The sequence below is a fragment of the Psammomys obesus genome, unplaced genomic scaffold (assembly GCF_907164565.1).
Source record: "Psammomys obesus unplaced genomic scaffold, mPsaObe1.curated_primary_1811, whole genome shotgun sequence".
In the NCBI taxonomy this organism is placed as follows: Eukaryota; Metazoa; Chordata; class Mammalia; order Rodentia; family Muridae; genus Psammomys; species Psammomys obesus.
Genome location: NW_026586816.1, coordinates 9,039,202 through 9,061,544, shown reverse-complemented (window position 1 = coordinate 9,061,544; position 22,343 = coordinate 9,039,202). Strand labels below are relative to the sequence as shown.

General features: G+C 43.4%; 2 protein-coding genes across 8 annotated transcripts in view; one reads left to right on the top strand and one right to left on the bottom strand.

The window, feature by feature from the left end:
- The window catches only part of Macrod2 (mono-ADP ribosylhydrolase 2), a 1,832,027-nt gene that overhangs the window by 285,647 nt on the left and 1,524,037 nt on the right, over positions 1 to 22,343 (top strand). The gene's annotated exons all lie outside the window — the stretch shown is intronic.
- Positions 2,164 to 14,326, bottom strand: Flrt3 (fibronectin leucine rich transmembrane protein 3). 2 transcript variants are annotated; one of them, XM_055602637.1, is made up of 3 exons: positions 14,122 to 14,326; positions 6,310 to 6,504; positions 2,164 to 4,682 (listed from the first exon to the last, which is right to left on the bottom strand). In XM_055602637.1, exon 3 carries the CDS (start codon positions 4,639 to 4,641, stop codon positions 2,692 to 2,694), a length of 1,950 nt encoding a protein of 649 aa, XP_055458612.1. In that variant the 5' UTR covers positions 4,642 to 4,682; positions 6,310 to 6,504; positions 14,122 to 14,326; the 3' UTR covers positions 2,164 to 2,691. The 2 variants fall into 2 exon arrangements, with proteins under 2 accessions (XP_055458612.1, XP_055458613.1); XM_055602638.1 differs by lacking the exons at positions 6,310 to 6,504; positions 14,122 to 14,326 and adding an exon at positions 5,714 to 5,988.

The following is a 22,343-nucleotide window of genomic DNA, read 5'->3' as shown; positions in this document are numbered from 1 at the left end:
GTGAGCCCCGCTGACAGGCAGGGCACAGCTGTGTTTTTAATGGGAGCCAGAGCTGGCGCGGTAATGTCAGTTACAGGTTGCTGCATCTACAAGCAATCTCCGATTTTGCTCTAACATTTGGCAAGGGAGTGATTTTTTTTTTCTGATGTTATTCTTTAGGTTGTGTTCTTGTTAAATCTACATAGTCTATACATTCAAGACTGAAGTTATTTTGTTCCTATTATTTCACTATGGATTTCATAGAATCCATGTATAACTTGTTAATCTCTCACCTTTGAGAGAGATTAACCTTTGAAAGCTAAAGCTAAGTAAATAGTAAATTTTTATCCACTTGGTGATGTGCACTTTTATGTGGAACATGTTTGGATTTGTCTTACAAGAAATAATAAAAATATACATAAAAATTTCTGTGCTTATCCAAGTTTTAATAATTGGAAAGTAGTTGATATAATACATTTTTCACTTTTGTAAACCATACGTCTTCATAAACTACCCATTCCTTTCCCCAACTTCAGCAGAACTGTAGTTGAACCCTTCAAAACCTTGAGAAACTATTTTTAGAAAAATGTTCCTCATATTTGGTGTCAAATGTACTTTCCATTCGTTCATAGAAAATGAACATCTTCTATGGCAGGAAGTCAAAAGAGAAAATGTTGAGTAACATTTTAAAGATGTCAAATAAATAAGGTTTCCAGTTGGCCGTCGATCTGTGTCAGGAGGGGAGAAGCCGCAGTGTCTAGCAAAGCTCTGGAAACAGTTTTCTCGACCACAGTGGCAGGAAGGAATGCTGACAGAGCGCTGTGCAGCTCTCAGGACACCTGACCTGCACGGTGGCCCTTGCCGCTGGTGTAGAACTCTACGCTGCACTTGCGGGTGGTCGCTGTGTCACTGGGTTTTGATGTGACAATCGACCTGCTAAGGGTAGACAATGGATCTCAGGTCTTTTGATGCCACCTCACTCTCTCAAAAGGATATTAAAAAGACAAATCAGCTTCTCCAAGACCACCCTTAAAAAGTATCAGACCAGACAATGGCAACAGTGCTCATAAGAGAAAAAGGCATTGAGACCACTCTTGTTTTTTATCAACTGAGCGAATAGTGGAACCCCTTCCCAAAAATGGGTTTATCCACAAAATACTGACTCTTCAATGTAGAAATGATACAGAACCTCAAGATACTGTTGTTTCCTTTATTTGTACTTCACTTTTATTTTTATGCCTAGAAAAATACATGGAGGTGTTTAGGACTAATGTGCTGGCAATTTCCTATTTTTAGTGATGGTAGCATAGTTCCGAAAGCAAGCACAATTATTCTGTGTGTTTTTCTTAAGGTTTATTCAGCAATTAGACCATAATTTTTCATATTTAGGAAGTATGAAAAATTTGTCGAGTTTCAAAAGCTGAACACATGTAGCGTTGGATCAAGGCACATACAAGGCTGGCCAAAGGGCATACAATGCGCTTTGGTTTTTTTGTTGAAAAAAAAAAAATCATGGCAACAAAAAGTGGTTTTTAAACAAGTAATAGCTCACAATTCAGTAGGAAGCTGTAAAGAAATGTTACATTACAAGTCCCTTATGTAATATCGGGAAAACTGTGACAGTATTGGGCAGTATTCTCCACCATCATGGAAGTAAATTGAATATTTATGTACAGTGTTCAAGCATCTCATATAGCCAAATCTAAATTTGATTTCTAGTGTTTATTTTTCTTTGAAATTCTCACTTACTTAAAGCACTATTTTCCCTGGATTGCTGGAGGAATTGCTGATGGTTGTGCTACCTTCTCTACTATGCAGGCGGTTTTGCTTGGACATCCTTTGTAATAAAAAATACATCATAAACACTAACAGTTCTGTGTTTAGGATTCACTTTTTAAGAGTCTGGATGGTACAGGCAAACCTCCAGATGCAGTTCTAGTATATGTGTTGATTACAATATAGAAGTCTAAGTTGTCGTGGTTTCTATAAGTACACATACGCCTGCGCTTAGGGTGTTCTTGTGAAGCCGTGTGTTCCATCTAGCTCTGCTGGCGGTAGCCTTAACAGCTGACTTCACGTAGTTTTATGCCAGCCGATGTATTCAGTTCAGAAAATAAGCTTAACTTCTTAAGGACATTTAATTTGCCTAGGGTAAAATGAGATGTGCAAGTTTCATATCGCCCATTATGTCACATATTTTGATTTATTGAATACCGCTGGGATAATACAAATTTAATCATTGGAACATTATTTCATAACTAGTTTTTGAAATTTATTTTTCTCATTCAGCCAGTTTTCTTTTTTACATTGTATTAATACCAAAGTGAAAAACGGCCTGTGCTTATACTACAAGGATCTCATGTGAACGCAGTCCTGATTGTTCAACACAGCAAGAAAATTCACTTTCACAGTCAGCAAGTCATCTTACTCAGTAGAACACAAAGGAAATGGTTTATAACTTCAATATCTTCAAGGAAAATACAGTACAAATTACTAAAAAATACTAAAATAGAGAATTGTGTTCAGGCGTCCCCGCTACATCAACCGCAGCAGCAACCTGAAATCTGAAACTTTTAATAAAAAGTTCTTAAATATAAATTATATGGCAAATGTACAGTACATTGCTTTTCCCAGTCTCTTTTCCAGTGTTTTGCAGTAGAACGGAGCTTCTACCGTCACCTTTCTTAGGTCTAAAAACAGTTTGGCGCGGCATCAGGAGTGTGAGTGGTCCGAGTCTGGAATCCCACTGTCTCTGTAGCTCCGGTTACTGCTGCTTTCACTGTGGTTGTTTTTGTACAGATTCATCCCATTTGGAGGAAATATGGTGTGTATTACAAATTCCTCCTTGGAGATGGGTTCATTGCTTATCGGTAGCATCTGGAAAGACGTTTCCCTGATTTCCAGGATGGAGTTGTCCTTCTTAGTGCCGGCTTCTGCATAGTCATCCTTTCTTCTCCTCCCTTTGCTGTACGCACAGTTCCGCGAGAACAGCGACCCGTTCCTGTGCACGTACCAGCACACCAAGGCCAGGAGCGCGATGCTTAACAGGGCCACGGCCCCGCCAATGATGGCGGCCAGAGGTAAACTCGGGTTTTTGTAAGGTTCTTTCTCTTGCTCGCGGTTGAGGGTGGTCGTGGGGTTGTACATTCGAAGAGGGGCAGTTTCCGTCTCAATGCAGACAGGCGTTTCATCGAACAGGTAGAGGTTGCTGGTTTCCATGGGAACCATGCACACTCTGTAGGGGGAGTCGGGCTCTAGGGCGGTGACCAGGTACTCGCTGCGCTCCCCCGTGACGATGGTCTCTGTTATAGATCCAAAGGCTGGGCTGTGGCCCAGCTTCAGCCAGCTGAGTCGCAGGGCGGTCATGGGCAGCGCGAGCCTCCAGGATATGTGGATCGTGTCCGCGCTGACGGACTTGACAGTGATGAGGATGGTTTTCCGCGAGGGGCTGCCCGTAGTCCGCTGATCCTTAGCGAGCCTGGGGTTGTGGCTGTCCGGGTGCCTGGTCACGGGGGCCGGCCACTGCCCCTGCGCGGGATGCGCCGTGTTGGGTGCGGCGGTGGTGACCAGAACGGTGCTCGCCCCCGCGCTGTCTTTGCAGTCAAACAGGTCGGCGCTGAGGTCCTTGATGGCCATGCCCCGGACCTTTTCTGGGGCCTGGCACATGAGCCCGCGCACGTTCACCCTCACGGGGAGCGACTGTAACCAATCCCGCACCCATTTCATCTTGCACCCGCAATGCCAGGGGTTGTTGCGAAGGATCAGTTGCGTTATGTTGTCCAAGTCGTCAAAGATCCCGTGCGGCAGGTTGCTCAGGTTGTTGTTGGACATGTCCAGCCGGTACAGCTGCCGCAGGTACGAAAAGGCGTTGGGGGGCACCCGGCTGATGTGGTTGTCCTGCAGGTAGAGCCTGCGCAGGCTCGCGCCCGGGAGGTTCACCGGCGCGGCCGTCAGGGAGTTCCGCACCAGCGACAGCTCCGTCAGGTTCGCCAAGCCGAGGAACGCCGCGTCCCCCAGGCCGTGGTTGTTGAGCAGGTTCCCGTCCAGCACCAGGCGCTTCAGGCTGGTGAGGCCGTGCAGGGACGGCGACGAGATGGTGGAGATGCGGTTGTCGTCCAGCCGCAGCTCCTCGATGGTCCTGGGCAGGCCGCCCGGGATGGTGCTCAGGTGGTTCCGGGACAGGAAGAGCAGGCGCAGGCGGGTGCTGTCGCGGAAGGCGCCGTCCTCGATGCTCACCGCCGACACCGAGTTGTCGTCCAGGTGCAGCTCCTCCAGCAACGGGACCCTGGAGAGCGAGTCGTACGTGATGGCCCGGATGTTGTTCTCCTGCAGGTGCAGCTCCCGCACGCGCCGGGGGAGGTTGGTGGGGAACTCGTCCAGGCTGTTGCGGTACAGGTATATTCTCTGTACCTTGAGCAGGTTCTTGAGGTCGGAGGGGATGCCGGCGTTGTTGATCTGGTTGTTCTGAAGGTAGAGCGTCGTGGCATCCTCCGGGATGCCCGCCGGGATGGACGTCAGGGAGCGATCGTTGCAGTAGATGAAGCCCGCGTCACAGCGGCACACGGAGGGGCAGGGTTTAGCCATCGCCGACAGCGGTGCCGCTTGCAAGAACAGCCCGATTTTAGTCCCGATGAAGAAGAGGCTCCAGACTGGGCTGATCATGGTCAGCAGCGTCGAGGTCTGGACAGCACGCAGCTCTGTCGCTACGAGAAGAAACAGCAGAAAATTACTAGGTCAGAACACTGAAGGGTCTCAAGAACAGATGCGGAAATGGAGACATCTGTAGTCGGGTTCAGTATTTTAATTTTAAGAGAAAAGCAGGCCAGGACTCACTGTTATCTAGCAACAAACACACTCATTTTTTTGCCTCGAGCTCCTCCGAAGTATAAATTTATAACTATCACGTTCAAATCCATTTTACTTTAAAATGTTAAATATAATTACATATTCAAAATATTTTAAATTATAATTATATCATTCAGCTAGTCTCATGAAGGCATAAATTATAATTTATTATAATTTATATCATTCAGCTAGTCTCATGAAGGTTATCAAATTTCTAACTTTTTACATATTCATAGAAACTGACTTAGAGCGACACAATTTGTTATTACTATATATATATATATATATATATATATATATATATATATATATATACATACATACACGCCAGTGTTTTCTGTCTCCTTTGGCAAATGATCATGAAAGAATAGACATATGTATGTAAGGGAAAACATCTATGCTTTTACTCTTCTGGAATAATTGGCTAAACAAACCCTGAGTTCTTTAACCTTAGTAAAGCCAAGCGTTTGCTTTTGTTATTAATATTATTACTTAATATTAATATTAAACATTATTTAAAAGGTATTTCTCGAAAGAAACTAGGAAGAAATAGTTCACTCTCTTCAGGGAAAGAATTGTACAAGTGATTGTCAAGTTGGTGAAAATGGAAAATTCCATTTTGTGCTGACCTTCTTTCCCTGTACCCATTTTGTTAGGTTTCATACCGCACGGCTTGATAAGTTGATCAGGTCTTTGTTATTTTCAGCCTCACACATTCTGACAGCACACTGTCTGTCTTTGAATTCTAAGCTAGCTCCAGTCTCCCCACGGGCTGGAGAACTATAAATTTGTGGAGATGCCACGCGTTCTCCTCCCTTCTGCACCGCTAGCTAGTGATCAGCCTTTCTAATTTCAGGCATGAAGACGAAATAGCTTAATATTTTCCTACCTTATTGAGTGATGTAATTTTACGCGGGTCACAGTCCAATGCACGTATGTTATTTTCTTGGTGGGGGCTGGGACTATGAAACTCTTTCCTCCTTGGAAATGTTCTTCACTGTTTATTCAAGTAATCCTAAGCCACAGGCGCCTCCAGCTCAGGCGCGCTGCTGCCAGTGGACATCCAGCTGTGCTTCGTTTGGCACGGTGGGCACGGTGGGCAAGATCATTAAAGTGGGGGCCAGAACCAGCTCAGCTTCCGGACACTACGGAGGACACGTGGCTTCCTAATATATATATATATATATATATATATATATATATATATATATATTTTTTTTTTTTTTTCCTGATAGTTTCATGTGATGACTCCTTTTGTATACCTTAATTCCCTCAGTGGAAACTGCCCTCTTTGAAATTCTTATTGGCTCTTCTGTGCAATGTGGTCAGAGACAAAGAGTTCAGCTGCTCATGAAGAAAGCCGTTTGTGACGCTAAGGCCTGTGTAGTAACAGGTCTCCCAGGCACTTAGCCCCTACCTTTATTCCCATCCAGGGTTATCCAAGTACAAACTCTGTACAGTAGCTACATCCTGAGCTGTGATTACCTGCTGTGGGATAGCTATTTCTGCTTCGTGCTGCCTTTGCAGGGTTTCCGTCTCAGCCACGTTCCCCCAGAATGAGTGGAGTCTCTGTTAAGAAGCAAAGGAAACAATGCGAACAGTCTTCATGGGAAGAGAAGGAAGCACGTCCAATTTCCTTTATACTTCTCTTCTTTAAAACAGGCCAGGCCTGAGCGCCTCCTGTTAAAGAAAGAAAAAAAAGTGATACTATTAGTATTGAAAATTAATTTCCTAGAGGAACTTCCTGGAGGTGCACCGTCAATGGTTTCCCGTAAGTGATACATCTTCCATCCTACAGCTGGTGGAAGTGGTGGAATGACCTCTCTCTGTTTGTGTTTACAACTTAACTGTACACATTAAGTTGTAGCCAGATACAAGACTGTCATTCAACTGGTAACTCCCGTTGTTAAGTGATCCTTAGTGTCACACTGAATTCAAACACAGAAGCAAAACTTCACTTAAGAAGCAGTGATACCCTGTCAGGGTCAAGTTCCCTTCCTGATGCCTGTGCATCAGGCTTAAAAGAAGAGCATGGCAAAGGAAGAAGCAAATGCACAGTGAAGGCCTTTGATAAAAACACCGTAATCACGCTGAACTGCTGGAAGATGTTTTCATGACTCACACCGTCTACCGTTTAAAGTGTTAAAAAGACATCACTTTTCTGCTTTTTCTTTGGATTTCCGTTTTCCTGGCTGAAGAGTGTGGCACCCTCATCTTCCTCCTGAAGCTACAGCTGGGCTCTCCTGTGAGCTGGGAACTCCGGGACTCGCGGCTTTGCCACATTGTAGTATAGAAATTCAAGTCACAGTTAGGATTTCTAAACTGCATTTTTAAAAAGAGAATACTTTTCTTTCAGCACATTGAATTAAAAAAAAATCTATGTTTCCAATAGGAAGGCCATTATTTTGCTCCATCTCTGTGCAGGGGTCGCTTAGGGAGACTAGGGCCCTGAGGCATCTCTCTTTCTTGGTGTAAAGCACAAATATGCCAGCCCCCCACAGCCTGTAGTTCTCACTTCTGAAAAAGGACCAGTCATTGAGCTGTGACTGCTTTGCCTATCATCCCGATAGAAGACTCCTGAGGATTTTTAGGGGATTGGACAAGGGGATAAGTGTGAGCATGGGTTACTCAGGGTCACCCACTCATCATCTTCCATACGTACAGAGGACATTTGGGTACAAGAGAATATCGACCCTGAGATTAAAAACTAGAGGACTGGGTTGCCTCTCTGCCCGCTGCCACCCAGCATCCAACAAGGACAGCATCTGTTCCAGAATTTACTGAGAGTGTATGTTAACCAAAGCTACAGTTCGTGTTCCTATTTGTTATCGCAAAATCCCCACTTTTTTTAGTTTGTCACTAGACACTAATGATGTCGTGCATTATATTAATACTAAATGAACTCAAAATAGCAAATACACATTTTCTTAAGTTTAAACAACCTAAAAATAGTAGTTGGTAGATAGATAAACCAGACTCGTGTATATTGCCAAGTGCCCGCACTGCAAAGCTTAAATGGTTTGGGGGTAATGTAAGGGCTTTTCATATGACTACTAGATTTCAATAGTGTATTTGCTTGTAAAATGTTACCTTCTATGTGTGTGAGAGTGGGAAACCATGCTGGCGAAATTTTAACTATAAAGTCACTTTTGCTGTAAATGTTTTCTAACCTTGAAAATAATCCAACGTATGAAATTATGGTTGTTTTACGGAAAGGAGATAATTACTTCCATTAACTTGCTTTAGAAATTAATTTAAAACTACTATGCAAATGACAAGTGAGAACATGTAGAAACTGGGCAGTCATCAAGTATTTCTTATGTTCTGGGGCCTTGGTAAACAGGGCATACTTCAGAGGTCAGAAGGAGGATCCACTGAATGGGACATGAAAATGGCTGATTGTTCATTCAGGACAAACCACAATGTGAGGTTCATAATGAGAATCGGGGATAAAATAGCTGCACTAGCTGCTTTCAAAAGAAAAAGAGGGAACAGAAAAATCTCACATCTATTTTGCCAAACTAGGCCTTAAGAATATATGAATTGAATCTTACTTTTTTAACCAGAGATGGAATAAGTGTTGATGTGAAAGCAGAGATTAATTCATTTTACCTGTTTTGCACTTACAAAATTGCTAGCACCGCTGTTGATATGCAAACTCAACATTTGTTCTTCATAAAAAAGTGCAAACAGTATGGACTGACAGAAAACCTTAAGCCTTACTAAATCATGAGAAGAATGCCGTTCACTTCTCTTCAAATTTCATTAAAACTAAAAGCAAAAGCATAAAAACAAATGCTTGCTCAGAGAAGGGCAGTCTTGCAAATGGACACTCATACAGCTCTCTCACCTGCCCCTACCACTTTCAGGTCGAAACTGCTGAGCCTACAGTTGACTGCATTTTATAGCCTCTTCATAGCTAAGCCATCGAGCTACATAGGGTCTTTTGGCGTATTTAATATTCTAGTGAGCTCTCCATCATAAGCAACTCCCATACCTACACTTGGTCTCTGAGCTGGTTTTCAGGCACAGAGCTTGTGGTTGAATATGGATGGTGAAGACAGTGTCCAGCTCCACAGCCCTGGCTTCAGAGGGGTCTGTGGGCATGGGCTTGAAAAAGGCTTTTGAACCAGAAGCATCAATCCTCCAGAAAGATATTGCCCCTGGGGGACCTTGGGGGAAAGCCTAAGCAGAGGCCTGGTGCGTAGTGGCGTGTTCTAAAACTGCTTTTAATGGAATCGTTACGTATGTAACACTTAAGCCTCAGCTAAAAGAAAAGCACACTCACCTTACTGGTGAAGCAGATTATTTAAACAGGCATCTTTTGATTGTTTCTTTTCAAAATAAAAATCTTTTTTTTTTTTTCAAATGGTTTATAACCCTAACCCAGTCTGAAATCTCTAATTTATTTTCATAATATATCAAAAGGAAGTACATGAATAGATAAAGATGCTGTTCTTTGGAAATGTTTTATGGAAACTAGTAAATATCAGTAAGTTGTTTCTCAACAAGACACTGACATTTAGATCAAATCAAGAACTTGATGGATGTGTATGTTTGCGTTATTTCTTCTCTCCCAGTGGAAGGAGGCTTTGCCTGGGGAGGCACTCTTTCAGTTTCGAGAATGTGAGTCAGCTTAGAGTAGAGGTGTGTGGCAGTGATGACTTTGTGCACCTTGTATTTACTACCTTTTACTCAGGTTAACTTTGATTTAACTTGTTTGATGAATACACTTTGAAGAAAGTCTACATCAAGTCAATGTGAGGTTTGAGTTCCATTTTATTAATCTGACTCACAGAGTGATTTCTCAATGGCAGAAACTTTTTAAAAATATTAATTTTAAAAGTAAGACAGCATTTAAGATTTGCAATCAAAATTAGTTGCATTATTTTTAGTAAAGCTCTGATACCAAAGATATATACCGAATATATGCTTATACAAATCTGCCCACGATTGTGAATGTTTCTAACTAAACTGGAATGTCCACAAGCAGCGTCTAGCACATCAGGAAAGTCATTTGTTTGTGAAGGCGAAAATCGCTCACCTAATGAGCAACCTGTGCGTGCTAAGGTTCTGCAGCAGTAAATGTATCTCAGCCATGTACATGGCGGAAATGGAAAACTGGACTGGCTTAGTGAGGAGTGACAGCAAATGTTCTCCAAGCAGCCTGTCTGACTGCTAAATTCTCCACGATCCTCAGATTTCAGGAAAGTCCCAATTCCTTTGTTTAACAGGCAAGCAGAAGGGCCTCTAACTGTCCTCCTCAGTCAGGAAGTCTGCAGGGGTTACCAAGAGGCGGAGAAAAAAGCATGTGCACCTTTTTATTCTTGGTTTTGTCCAGAGTCTGTTCTAACCTGAAGAAGGTTGTTTCGTTTATGGAAATCAGGAGATAAAAAGTTCCCCAAAGCGACAGGATTGCCCCACTGAGTTTGTTATAAATGTGTCTTAACTCTGCATTTGCTTCATTTAGTTTGTCTGTAAAGTGGAATCAAGCATATTTAAGGCAAAGGCTGAGGTGGTGCCTCTCCTTACACCACAGGCGCTTCCTTCCATGATGTTCAGACTGAACGAAGTAGAGAGCTCAGGCCTGAAGGAAGTTGGGACAACTGAGGGGAGGTGACTTGCACAGGGCTTTAGTGTGTGCCCACATGTGAGCAGCCCTGACGTAAAGGCCGCCTGCCTGTATCAACCCAGAAACACTGACACTGCAGACCTAAAGGTCCACTTCCGGCGTGTGGATCCAGCCTCCCTTTACAGTCTTTACGTTTTCATGCACTAGTTTGACAACTATTTATTTGAGTCACCTTTGTGACAGTCTCCGTTCTGGTTAGCGAGAGCAACTGAAATCAGGAAATACATGGCTTCTTTAGGTCTGAGCAAGGCGTTCATTAACAGAGCCGCCGTACCCACACTCCAGTGGCGCGCTCTAAGAAGCCCTGCTGAAGCCACCGTGGCCTGCGGGCGCTCGCTTCAAAGTTGCCACGGTAACTGGTGCATGGCAAGTGAAAGAACAGAAGCTGTCATTGTCTCATCAAGTGAGAGCAATTTCTGACTCTCCCCCTTTGGGCAGACTAATACCTGGAAAGAGCTTTTCATGCATCCCTGACACTTGATTTTAGAATGCGAGAGAGATTATGCAGATACAAGGCACGGAGACGCTACCTATCAACTAAATTGTCTTCTATGCCTTTCTCCTTATCGTGGATTCTGTGGATTCTTATTAATGGATACAGCTGAGTCCTGGAAGCTCCCTCTGCTGCGGCATAAGATGGCTTTCAAAACTGTCTGTGTTGTTGTGATGTTTAGACACATTTCAAAAGTGCTCTCTGAAAGGAATATATCTATTTTGGTTTTAAAAAGGAAGGATCCCTTTCTTGAAAACAGTTTAGCCAGAGCCATCTCTCGGTTGGAAATGGGGTTGGTGATGTTTGGAGTCTGAAGCACGATAGAAGATGCCGGGGCGCACCCCGTCCTGCGGGCTGCTGCTGCTGAGATTTACTGTCGCGTTTGCCCGCTGGGGGGTGGCACGCTACCAGAACACTGCTTGCAGAAGCCGCAAGTCAGACGTTGGCTGCTGCTGGCCAGTTTTTCTCTGCTTTAATTACAACAAAGCCTCCCGTTGAGAAGAACAGGGAAAGCCTCTGGGGCAAAAGGTGGGGGTGGGTTCTAAGGGAGGAGGAGGGGGAGGAATCAAGGCTTTTCAGAAATTCACCGAATCCTATCTCCCTCCTTGATTTTATTTATGGTGCTCTTCACTTGACACGAAACAACTATTTATAATGCCGTTTACTGGACTGTTATGAATTAGAGAATTCAGAAAAGGGTTTATTCAGAAATTTTACCTTAGCTTTAGATTTTGCCATTAATCACATTCTTTGCTATGGAGCCCACCCACCTCTAAAAGGGAAGAGGATTGAGACTGACTGAAATGGCCACTCTAAACTCAATATTTTTAAATGACCAGATTTAATTTACCATTCATATGAACATTGGCCTAGCATAACTAAAATGCAAGAAACATTTATATAATATTAAAATAAGGTATACTCCCAGCCATTAACATGTGTTAGGTTTAAAACTGTTCAAAATAACCCAGAAAGAGACTGCCTTGGGATGTGTGGCCAAGAAAAAGCACTGGGGAAAATCTGCATTGCTTGCATTTGCATGTTTAAAACTGATAATTGTACTTTTCATCTGGAGAGACTGACTGTTCATTGGGGTCTTGTGTCCCTAGGCAGGAGACGCTGAGTATAATTGGAGTTTCTATTTGATTGGGCGATATAGCCAGAGAAGAAACTGGGGTAAAGATAATTAATAGCTCGCTAACAAAGTCTGACAGCCACAAGATTTCAACCAAATTTATTTCACACCGCTTCATTTAGCTCTGAAAAAGTTTTGATAGAATCAGAGGCTCCTTAATTAACACTTGAAAGCAAAAGAAACATAGCCTCTATTAGCTGCCACATTTAGTCATGACAAATTTCCTGTTTTGTTTTGTAGTTCTTTTCACACTTTTGTAAAAATTTTATTTGCTGCCAGTTATGTCTCTCATAAACATTCGATTCAGAAATTGTTTAAGTGGACATTTGAACCTAGTAAGAATCGATTTTAAAAGGGGTATGCCAAGAAGCAGAAAGCCTGATTAATAACTGATTGATGCCACTATTGGAATACCCTACTAATGATGAATTCATTATGTTTCTTCATTTACTAATATATTTTCTAGCCCGTGGGAGTCTTCTATTAATAGAATAAGCTGATTTTTTTTTCGTTAAACACATGTAGTGACGTTTTTAACCTTTCCCCTCACTTTAGGCTGACAAGTATGTAGATGTACATGCATCCATATAGACCTGAAGCTAAGCGGAATAACCAACCTTTGCATGGTCATAGCATACTGCGATTTTTAATCTTTGTAGTAATAGCAGTATGCTTACGGTACTTTAAAAGGATTACTTTCCTTACTCATTTCCAAAGAGATAGGTGTCAGTCACCTGTCACTCGGAGGCAGGGATAAGTGGTTTTAGCCCGGGAGCTGACAGGTTCACCCTTTCTTTTTATCCTGGTCAGGATATTCCTGTGCAGTTAGGGATGAATGAAGGAATTGCTACAGCCAAAGCACTTTCCATGGCTCTGATCATGTTTCATCCTAACAGCACAGCAAATCTGTGCTTTTTGAAGTGCAAATTTATTGAGAACAATCAAAATAACTAATTATTAAAGCCGTTTGATTTTGCAATTGAAAAACGCCAACATTTTCTATTTCCAATTAATTCTAAATAAATAAGCCCCCTCCCAGTGCTGGGGAAAGACGGGCCTGTTGCACTCTTCACCTTCATGCAACCATTTTGTTTCAGACACAATTTACTGAAAAACATATTTTTAAAGCAGATACATTAAAATGCCTTTTGGAAGCTTTGTAGTCTACATGCATTTGTTCCAATATGAGATTTTTCCACTGAGTTCCAAGTGAGTGGGCACTCTGCCTTTGCCATTTGGTGAGGCTCCCGTCTTTGCTCCCTGCTCCCCTCACTGCATAGCTCAAGCAAGGCTCCCAGGGTGAGAGCTTTGTTAGTTTTTCTGGGTGGACTTACTCAGTTACTATGCTGGTCACATTCTACACTCGCCCAAGCGATGGGTTTTGGCATTCTCCCGGCCTGGGAATATGGTTTGGCCCGAGACTGTGAATTTCCTAGTTGAGATTCCCGAGCCTGAAATGCCTGAAGGAGCTGTGGCAGGCTGAGCAGTGCGAGGTTTCAGATCTAGGTGTAGCTGTTACCCTCTACCGAGGCATCACAGTCTCCCCGGGCAGCCCCGCTGGCCGTGAGCGGCGTGTGTGCTTTTCATGGCCTGCGCACTCGGGGCTGAGGGCTCATTGATTTTCTTTCACAGTTATAAAAACAGAGATTGGCGAGCACACCACACACACAGTCCACACCAAGTGAGCGACCTTTCGCTCTGGTACCGAGGAAAATCTGCCTCCTATTCTATCGCAAACACCCAACTTTCCAACTTGCAGTTTTCCGTGAAGCTTTGTGCCGATAGCAATTGCTTGGAACAGAGAGGAGCTAGTTATTTATTTATTTGTTAACGACGTGAGTCTGTAAGAAACTTCTCGCATTTGGCTCTTTGGTTACTTTCCCTGGCTGGCACGCACGTCTTTGGCTGGTCCTGCTGACAGAGCAGACGTGGCTACCGTGGGTCTCGCATGGAACTAAGCAAGTCATTTCTTTCTAGAGAGGAACAGCCAGGGAAGTTTCCGGGACAATGGTAAGAAAAAGCATGGAAAACACTTACCGGGAAGACGAGAAAAAGGCAATCCTTTATACCCCGCTGCTACCGCTGTAATTCCATTGCCTGCGAGTTGAAGCGAAAACCCTCCCCCGTCTCCGGAGCGCGGCATCCAGCGCACACAAAGCCACAGCAGCTGCAGCCGGGAGCCCGTCCTGCTTCTGATCGCTGCTGCGCGGAGCACTGCGCGCGGGAGCATCCAGTTGACTGCGCGCAGCCCACCTCCAGGGCTGAAGTTTAAAGCTTCACCTCGCAGTGGTGGAGGAAGGGCTGATGTCATAGGTGGGCAGGACTTAGCCGGGCTCTTGTTCAGTGAGGTAACTGGATAATCAGACAGATGAGTTTTGCCAACGCTAGAGGGGGCGAGAGAAGCCGAAATGAGCCGCTCAGCTTGCCAAAGCCAGGATGCCATTTGGTTTGTAGGCAGCTCTCGGAATCTCCGCGGTCCCTAAACTCTGAGTGTAGTTTACCACTACACTCAGAAAAACACAGGTACACCAGAAGGATATTTATAAGATCACAACAGAGACACAGGTGTCTCATGCCCGAGCCGTTCGTATGGAAAATAAGTTAAGGAAAGTCAGATCACTTTTATTACGTTACAATCGTAATCATGTTATATCTGTGGAGAATGGAGGATGGCAATACCAACTGATATTTATTTGGCAAATGAAGAGAAAGCTGGTTCAAATGATGAGTCACTTAGGAGAAAGGAAAAATGAACAAGAGAAAGATAAAAGTATTGAAGAAAGCAGTCTTAATGGGAAGTGAAGGGTTTTTTTCTCCACAAGTATTTTTTACGTAATAAAGCTTGTTTCACATACTGTTCCAGAGACCGCTTAACCAGAGTGCGTAGGGCACACTTCTGCTTTAGAACTAGGTAGAATCCGTCACTCATATTTAACAGTCTCTCTGAAATAAAAGGTGAAGACTAGCTAGAACTCTTTTCTTACATTCTCTGCTTTCGTGAGTGTGGGTTCAGAGGCAGGTTCTTAGAGTAGGTGAGAGAAGGTTCTGCCAGGACTAATTCGTTTTCATTTGAGTACATGAATAAATATTGACAGTTGCAAGACACTGAGATTTCTGTGCCTAATTAACAGGATTTTAAGACTTTAATTTCCAGGTATAATTTTTCTCATCATTTTTCTGTTATTTTGGACTGGTGAGCTTCCTCCTAGGGAAATGGTTTGAAAAGGTAGATATCGTTTCTGTATTTACCCAAACAGCCATTTCCTTTATCCTCTGTATTTACTTGATTCTTCCAAGTTCCTGACTTTATCCTTTCTAGGAAATTTTCTGTTGGTCTCTGAAGGCTAGTTGTCTCAGGAGTATGCGGCTATTTTCTCTTCATTAGCTTCATCTAGTTTATGTGTGTGTTTGGCAGCTGTTTGACCTTTTGAATTCCCCTCCAAGAAAGGGTGCCATCTGAGTGGAAGGTGACCCCCTTGATAAGAGATGTTCTGACACCCATTGTTCCATGATTGCTCTCTTGCTGACTTCTGAGGACTGGCCAATGGAAGCCAAGTAGGACTTTTAGCATTTTAACATCTGTTGAAAAGGCGGTTTCTCAGAAGTAGGTGCAGGTTAAACTGTGAGGTGACTGCTGGATTTTTGAAGGAAAGAGAAGTAGGACTCTCTGCTACCCTCCCCCACCACCCAGGAAAGGATGGGTGTGTTTTCAGTTACTGAAATCAAACACCTGGATTAAATTATTTCTTGCAATAATTCTTTCTAGAGGCCATTTTCAGATGAGACTTGATTGTATTTAAAAAGGAAATTTTTTGCCTGACCAAATTCCTGTGGGCTTATATCCATATTTAATCAGTTTTGTCTCCATTCAGCTGCCTGAAAACCTCCAACAGAAAAGAAAGGTAAATGGGAAGTTTGGGTTATAGGTATCTAAAGGAAAGGCTGGCCTGGGAGCAAGGCACTGCGGGGACTGAGTTCCCAGGCTGCCGTTTGTTACCTGCCCGCTTATTACTGCTCTTGGCTTTGGTTCCATCACGTGGGAAATAAAGGTGGCAAGAATGTATTGAATGCTAGTTAACACGTCCTGCCCCACCCCCGGCCGAGAATTCAAAGTGTGGCAGTGTGCAAGAAATTGTCAAAAATGTAATCTACCCTGGAGGTACTAACTTTAGAGGCAAATCTTAACAGAGCCTTCAACTATCCCCCCCCCCTTTAATTCACTTTACATTTTGGCTGTAGCCCCACCTTCCTCCCCTCCCAGTTCTACTCTCCCTCCTTCCCCCTCCTTTATTCCTCAGAAAAGGAGAGCTCCCTTTCCCATCCACCCCATCTCATCAAGTTGTATCAAGACTGAGAATGTCCTCTTCCCCTGTGGCCAGGCCAGGCAATCCCACCAGGAGAAATTGATCAAAAAGCTGGCAAGTGAGTCTGTGTCAGATGAGCAGAAAGCAGCAGAACTAAAGAAGTAAGAAAAGAATATTACTGCATTGCATAGTGCACTAAGGGCAAAAGTGAAGCAGAAAAGAAGGCTCCTGGTAGGCCAATAGGCTCAAAGAAGAATGACCCAGAAGATGAGGAAGAGGAGGAGGAGGAAGGGGGTGAAGCATAAATGGCTGTCTTCTTCCCTTTTACAAACGTATATGCTCCGTTGGAACTCTAAATTACACATATCTGTCTGTCTGTGGGGGTTGTCACACACGTTGTGATGTAAGTGTGGAGGTCAGAAGACAGTTTTCCGCTTCCCCCATGTGTGTGCCAGAGTCCAAACAAGAGTCTCCAGGCTTAGGGTTCTTCTAGGCACCTCTGGATGGGAGGCGGTGGGGGCGTCCACTTGTTGCCGCTATCAGACCCTGACATTCCCTCTGTTGGCTGCGGGGACCTTGCTTTAACATGTGCTCAAGAGGCTGTTCCCGGCCCCTCCTCCAGCAAGGTTCAAATGTTCCTTCTGCTTTCCTGCTGTGCATTCTAAAGAAGACTAACAAGAAAGGATCAATGTCCTAGTTGGAGAAGGGGGAGAGTAGCAGTTTTCCTTAGTAATACCCTCCAGGCTGGGCCTGGAAGTCTCACAGCAGGAAGGACTCAAAGCATGCATGTGGAGGGCAGCTGAGAGTGAGCATGGGGGCCTCACAGTCTTCCGTTCCTCGGGGCTCTCTCTTGGACTTTGCCACATGACCACAGACAAGTCACTTAATGTTTCAGAGTGTATTAGCTCAGAGCATGACTCATGGTTACTGCCCAGCAACGTGATAGCTGCTGTTACTGATGGGGGCATTTAGGCGTGCGGGAAGTAGGAATATTGTTCAGTGCTGGTAGGAGAGGGTCAACAAACATGGTTGGCACATTTCTCTTGGGAGTTGGTTTGTAGGGGCGGGGGGAGTGCAGTGGAGGCAGGGGACTGTCCTGCTTATTTCCTATCACAGGGCTTCATGTTTCTGTGTTAAAATCTGGTTAAGCCCTGGAAATTTTTTTTTTTTTGGGGGGGGGAGTGAAAGATACTTGTTGTTACTTTGCATTTCCTTGTGTTTTGTAAGATGATGCATGAACGTAACATTGTTCCTGAGACAATGTATTTCAGAAAGGAAGCAAGCAGCTTGGGAATGGACCACATTCTAGGTTTACAGCCCCAAGAAGGTTTGTAACATGCCTTATCAGAGGAGTATGTGGATGTTTTGTTTGTTTGTTCTGTTTTTCTCTTTTCTTTCTTTCTTTCTTCCTTTCTTCCTTTCCTTCCTTCCTCCCTCCCTCCCTCCCTCCCTCCCTTCTTTCTTTCTTTCTTTCTTTCTTTTCCTTTTTTTTTTTTTAATACCAGGTGTTGTTCTCTTGTCAGAATTGGGGGGGGGGCATTACATTTGAGATCAGGTTTTTTTTCAGGCTGTGCCATTTTCTCAAGAAGAAAAGTGATTGCTTTGACTACATCCCGGTGAAACCACACTTACTAGGCGTTACACAGGGGAGCCAGGCTCCTAACTTGCTTATGCGGAGGCTTTCTCATCGTCCTCATCACACACGCTCACTGACTACCTTGTAAGACATTGCTAGAGTAGATGATCCCACACCACCACCACCCGTGATGTTCTGAGATTAAATCTTAGGACGCATCAAAGTTTATTTAAGTTAGAAACACTGCTGCTGATCTTCTGTCCCTGGAGGCTACTGATGATAGTATAGAATCTTTCTAGCCCCAGGAGGGAGAAAAGGGAGCTCTGGCTTGGGTATGGTAAACATCTGCCCCTTGGCTTGCAAGCCACCGAAGGTCTGAGCCGCACTGCCGAGTTGACAGCCATCCCAAATGGCTTCAGGTAAAACTTAAGACTTGTCAGCATGGAAACGGTTTCCCTGCTCTCGGTTCTGGCCTTTTCAGTGTCAGCAGACCTTAAGCTGTGTACGGTGGGCCTTGGGGAGTCCTGGCTTTCCTTTCAGGAGCACCAGCTGTGCAGGTAGCATCCCCGGTTAGCGCAGTGTTCCAGGGAGTGAGGCTTTTCCTAGAAGCTCCTCTTCTCTCATTTGTGTAGACCTGAATAGATTCTATTCCAGAAGCTACTATAAAAAACTGGGGAGACAAGCTGGTGAACTTCTGCCCCTTAGGAGCTGTGCTTAAAGTGGGTCCTTCTTAGAAACAGGGAGTCTTCAAGCTGGAGAAGGAAGCAAGGGATGCAAGAGATCATCGCTTTCAGGGGTTTGGTATACTGAAACGTGTGTGTGTTTCAGAAATGTATAGACTTGAAGCTCCTCCGTTTTTCTCTCTCTCTCTTTTCTTTTGGCCAGAGTTTCTGTTAAAGTTGCTGGGACATCTTTGAAATTTTATTCTGTCTGTAGACCCTTGAGTCTAGCCTACCCTGTCAACAGGTAGCAACACATAGCAGGGAACTCCAGGAACTCCAGCATCGAAGCACGAGCCTATGTGAGGTTAATAAAATATAGAGTGCACATTCAGCTATCTGGAATTCTGTGAAGTCAGGCCAGATGCTTAATGCACCAGTTAGAAACTGTACCACATCTTTCTGAGCAATTCCACAGAGTATTGGAGAAATAATTAGATTTTAGCAGGTCATAGATGCCATAGAATACTAAAAAGGATTTTTAAATGCTTTATTAAATAGTTCTTCCGTTCTGATATTTGCCTTTTAGTCGACACTTAAAGTGTACCTTAAAAAACAACCATGTAGTCTTTTTGAACTATATCTCCAGAACATACTGCATTAAGAAGACAGATCTGTTATCACAGATTGAGTCAGAAATCAGTGCAAAATCAGAGTGTCTGTTTTCTTGCTCACCTACCCACACCTGGGTCTTCTCAGCACCTAAGTCAGTCAGAGTGTTGCACTCCTGAGATTGGGAGGAAGATAATGGAGGTGGGGCAGGAGAACAAAGACTACTCAGAATGCTTTTTAGTGGTCCCCAGCAAAGAAAGGAAAGTAGATTAGTAGTTACTTGCCCACAGCACTGGGACTGGGTGAGGCAGGTGGCTAGAGAGAGAGTGAAAGCTTTGAAGGGCTATTTAGGGCCTTCCTAAATGGCTATGCAGATGGAGTGATTCTAGCTTTTGTGCACCCTGTCTTGGACCTCTTTTCACTCTCCTAGGGTCATCCTTCATGCTTTCCTTTAAAATGGAGAAGCAAAAACAAACAAACAAACAAATAAAATGAATACTTTGAAATGGACCTCTAAGACTGCGGAGACTAGGAGCAAGCTGGGCAGAGACACCCCTCTGCAGCTTTCCATTTGGCCCAAGGGAAGGTGCTCTAGCTTTCTGAGCCTCTCACATACCCAGGCAGGCCCCTCAGAAATGTGCTGTTATGGACTTCCAAAAGCTGGTAAGGGTTCACTGTTAAATTCAAGAACACATGTACCGAGACAGCTGGAACCCTGCCTAGATGCTTTTCGTCTTCATAGGAATGAGCGGGGCCTGGGTTGTTTCCAAACAATCCGCCACTGTTAAAATGAACTGTGGGTTTTACCATTTTATCTTTAGGAAGCGAATCATTTGAGCAATGTTTCTGCTGGCTGTCTTGAACCTTCAGACCTAGAAAGAAACCAAAGGCTGACCTTGAGACTTCATTACAATCCAGAGCACCAAGTCTTTGTCTCTGGCAGTGACTCGTTTATGATGGAGTGGCTAACAGTATTGGGAGGCTTGAAAGCTAGTATTACACAAGTGACCACCCGCAAGCCTTGTGACTGTACACCCAGCTACTGGCTGAAGGCATCACAGCTTGCAAGCCATCCCATCGTTTCTCTACTGCTGACACTTTGGTGCTGGTTTTAAGGATACGGCTTCCTGAGAAACTGTCCGTTTTTTCCCATTTTGTGAAAACTGCCTCTGCCGCCTCATGCTTGAGGTTGCCCCCTTTAGAGATTATGTCTTCCCTGTGGTCAAATTCCTGAGGTTTAATAGTGTATTGTTGAAAGAAACACTGCTGAAGTAGAATTAAAGGCTGAGTCTATTTATAAACGGTGAAATCTCTGGCTGGTGCGGTCTGGACAAAGCAGACCTGCTTCAACAATATCTTTCTTCTTTACAAACTGGTATGAGCTGGGTGTTCACAAGAAGTTTAAAAGGTAAAATGTTGCTGGGCACGGCGGTGCACAGCTGTGATCCCAGCATTCCCGGAGGCAGAGGCAGGCGGATCTCTGCGAGCTCCAGGCCAGCCAAAGTCTACAAAGCAAGTCAGAGAAACCCTGTCTCGAAAAACCAAACCTAATAGAAGTAATAATAATAATATGTTTACAGCTCACTTGCTTTTATGCATCTCAGTGTTCTACAATGGCATCTATTCTAAATAATGGTTAACTGAAAATGAAATCATGTTACCACGGGGACTTTTTCTGTGATGTAAAAGCACTTCAGCATTGAACACCATTCATGGCACACCTGTCACCAATTTATTAGATCTGTTTAGTTCATTTTGAACTCATTAAGTCTCAATTTGAAAACATTTAAAGTTTACAAATTAAGTTATTTCTTTTTTTCCACAGAATTTGCGTGATTGCTGCATGGTCACAAATAGTCTTTAGGGTTCATGTGCTTGAAAATCAAGTCCTACATTGACAAATTTTAAGTATATAGATTACCAAAATTTATTTACACGTTAATGAAGTTTTTCTTGCTTTAAAGTGTTTGAAAAATTTAGATTTGAAAATGCTTCTTTTTAAAGTTATTAATTTTCACGTGGGAGAATTTTGAGTGGGTGTTAAATTCACGTTTACACAGAAGACACTTGCAGCTCAGAGGCACTTTAGATGCAGTGCTTTGTCTTCAAGGGCCCAAGAAGCAGCCTGTGCTGGAGAATGTTCACATGCAGCTCTGCCTTCTTCTTTCTCCCCAGGGCAAGTCAGAGCTCAGATGAACAGGTCCATCTTATTGCTGCCTTGCTAAGAGCAAGGACAGGCCACACACTGTGTACAGGCTGTGTGTCTGCTGCTCTGGGTCCTGGGCTTACAGTATTTGTTTGTTTGTTTGTTTGTTTATTTTCTTACTTACTTATTTAAAGTTTCCAATCTATTTTAAAAGTAGGATTTATATATTTAAACTTTTTAGGGGTTTTATCTTGTCTAGAATTTTAGATGCTATAAAACTTCAGTTAATGGCATTACTCATACACAGTAATCATGCAAAATTGTTGCTGCTTCTGTTGTTATTGTGATTATTGTTTACTATTTGTTCACTATAAATAGTCTTTCTATGTTTCACAGACTTTAGAGGTGACATTTCTGCATCTTGTGTGCATTCAGTGGAGTTTTCAAACAAAGAATTCCTTCTTTCCGCTACAGAGTAGAAATACGTTATTAGAAACTGTAATAACTGTAAGGAACTTTTCAGTCATCTTTGCAGATGCAAATAGGTCTTAGCTATTTTTGCTTAAATATTTGTTTCCCTATAGAGAGATATGGCTATTTCATCGATAGCAAATACTTTAGCAGGTTAGGAGAGTGGTTTTCCCGCGTAACTGGGACTCAGGCTGTGAGGTGGCTCGGTGGGTGCATGCTCTTCAGGCCACTGAAGATTCCCTCCCACAACCACATGCGGAGAGAAGACATCAGACTCTTGCAGTTTGCCCTCTGCCAAAACTAATTAAAATGAAAGGAAACTCAGACTCTTTTTATTGATACTTGAATTTTAAAGGAATCTAAACATACTATAAAATATTATCATCTCAAATATATTTTGGAAAAAGAAACATTTAGTGACCAAGATCCAGTTTAAATAGCAATACACACACACACACACACACACACACACACACACACACACACACACA

Excerpts from the sequence above, each read along its gene's own strand:
- Flrt3 (XM_055602637.1), bottom strand. The coding sequence starts at position 4,641 with ATGATCAGCCCAGTCTGGAGCCTCTTCTTCATCGGGACTAAAATCGGG.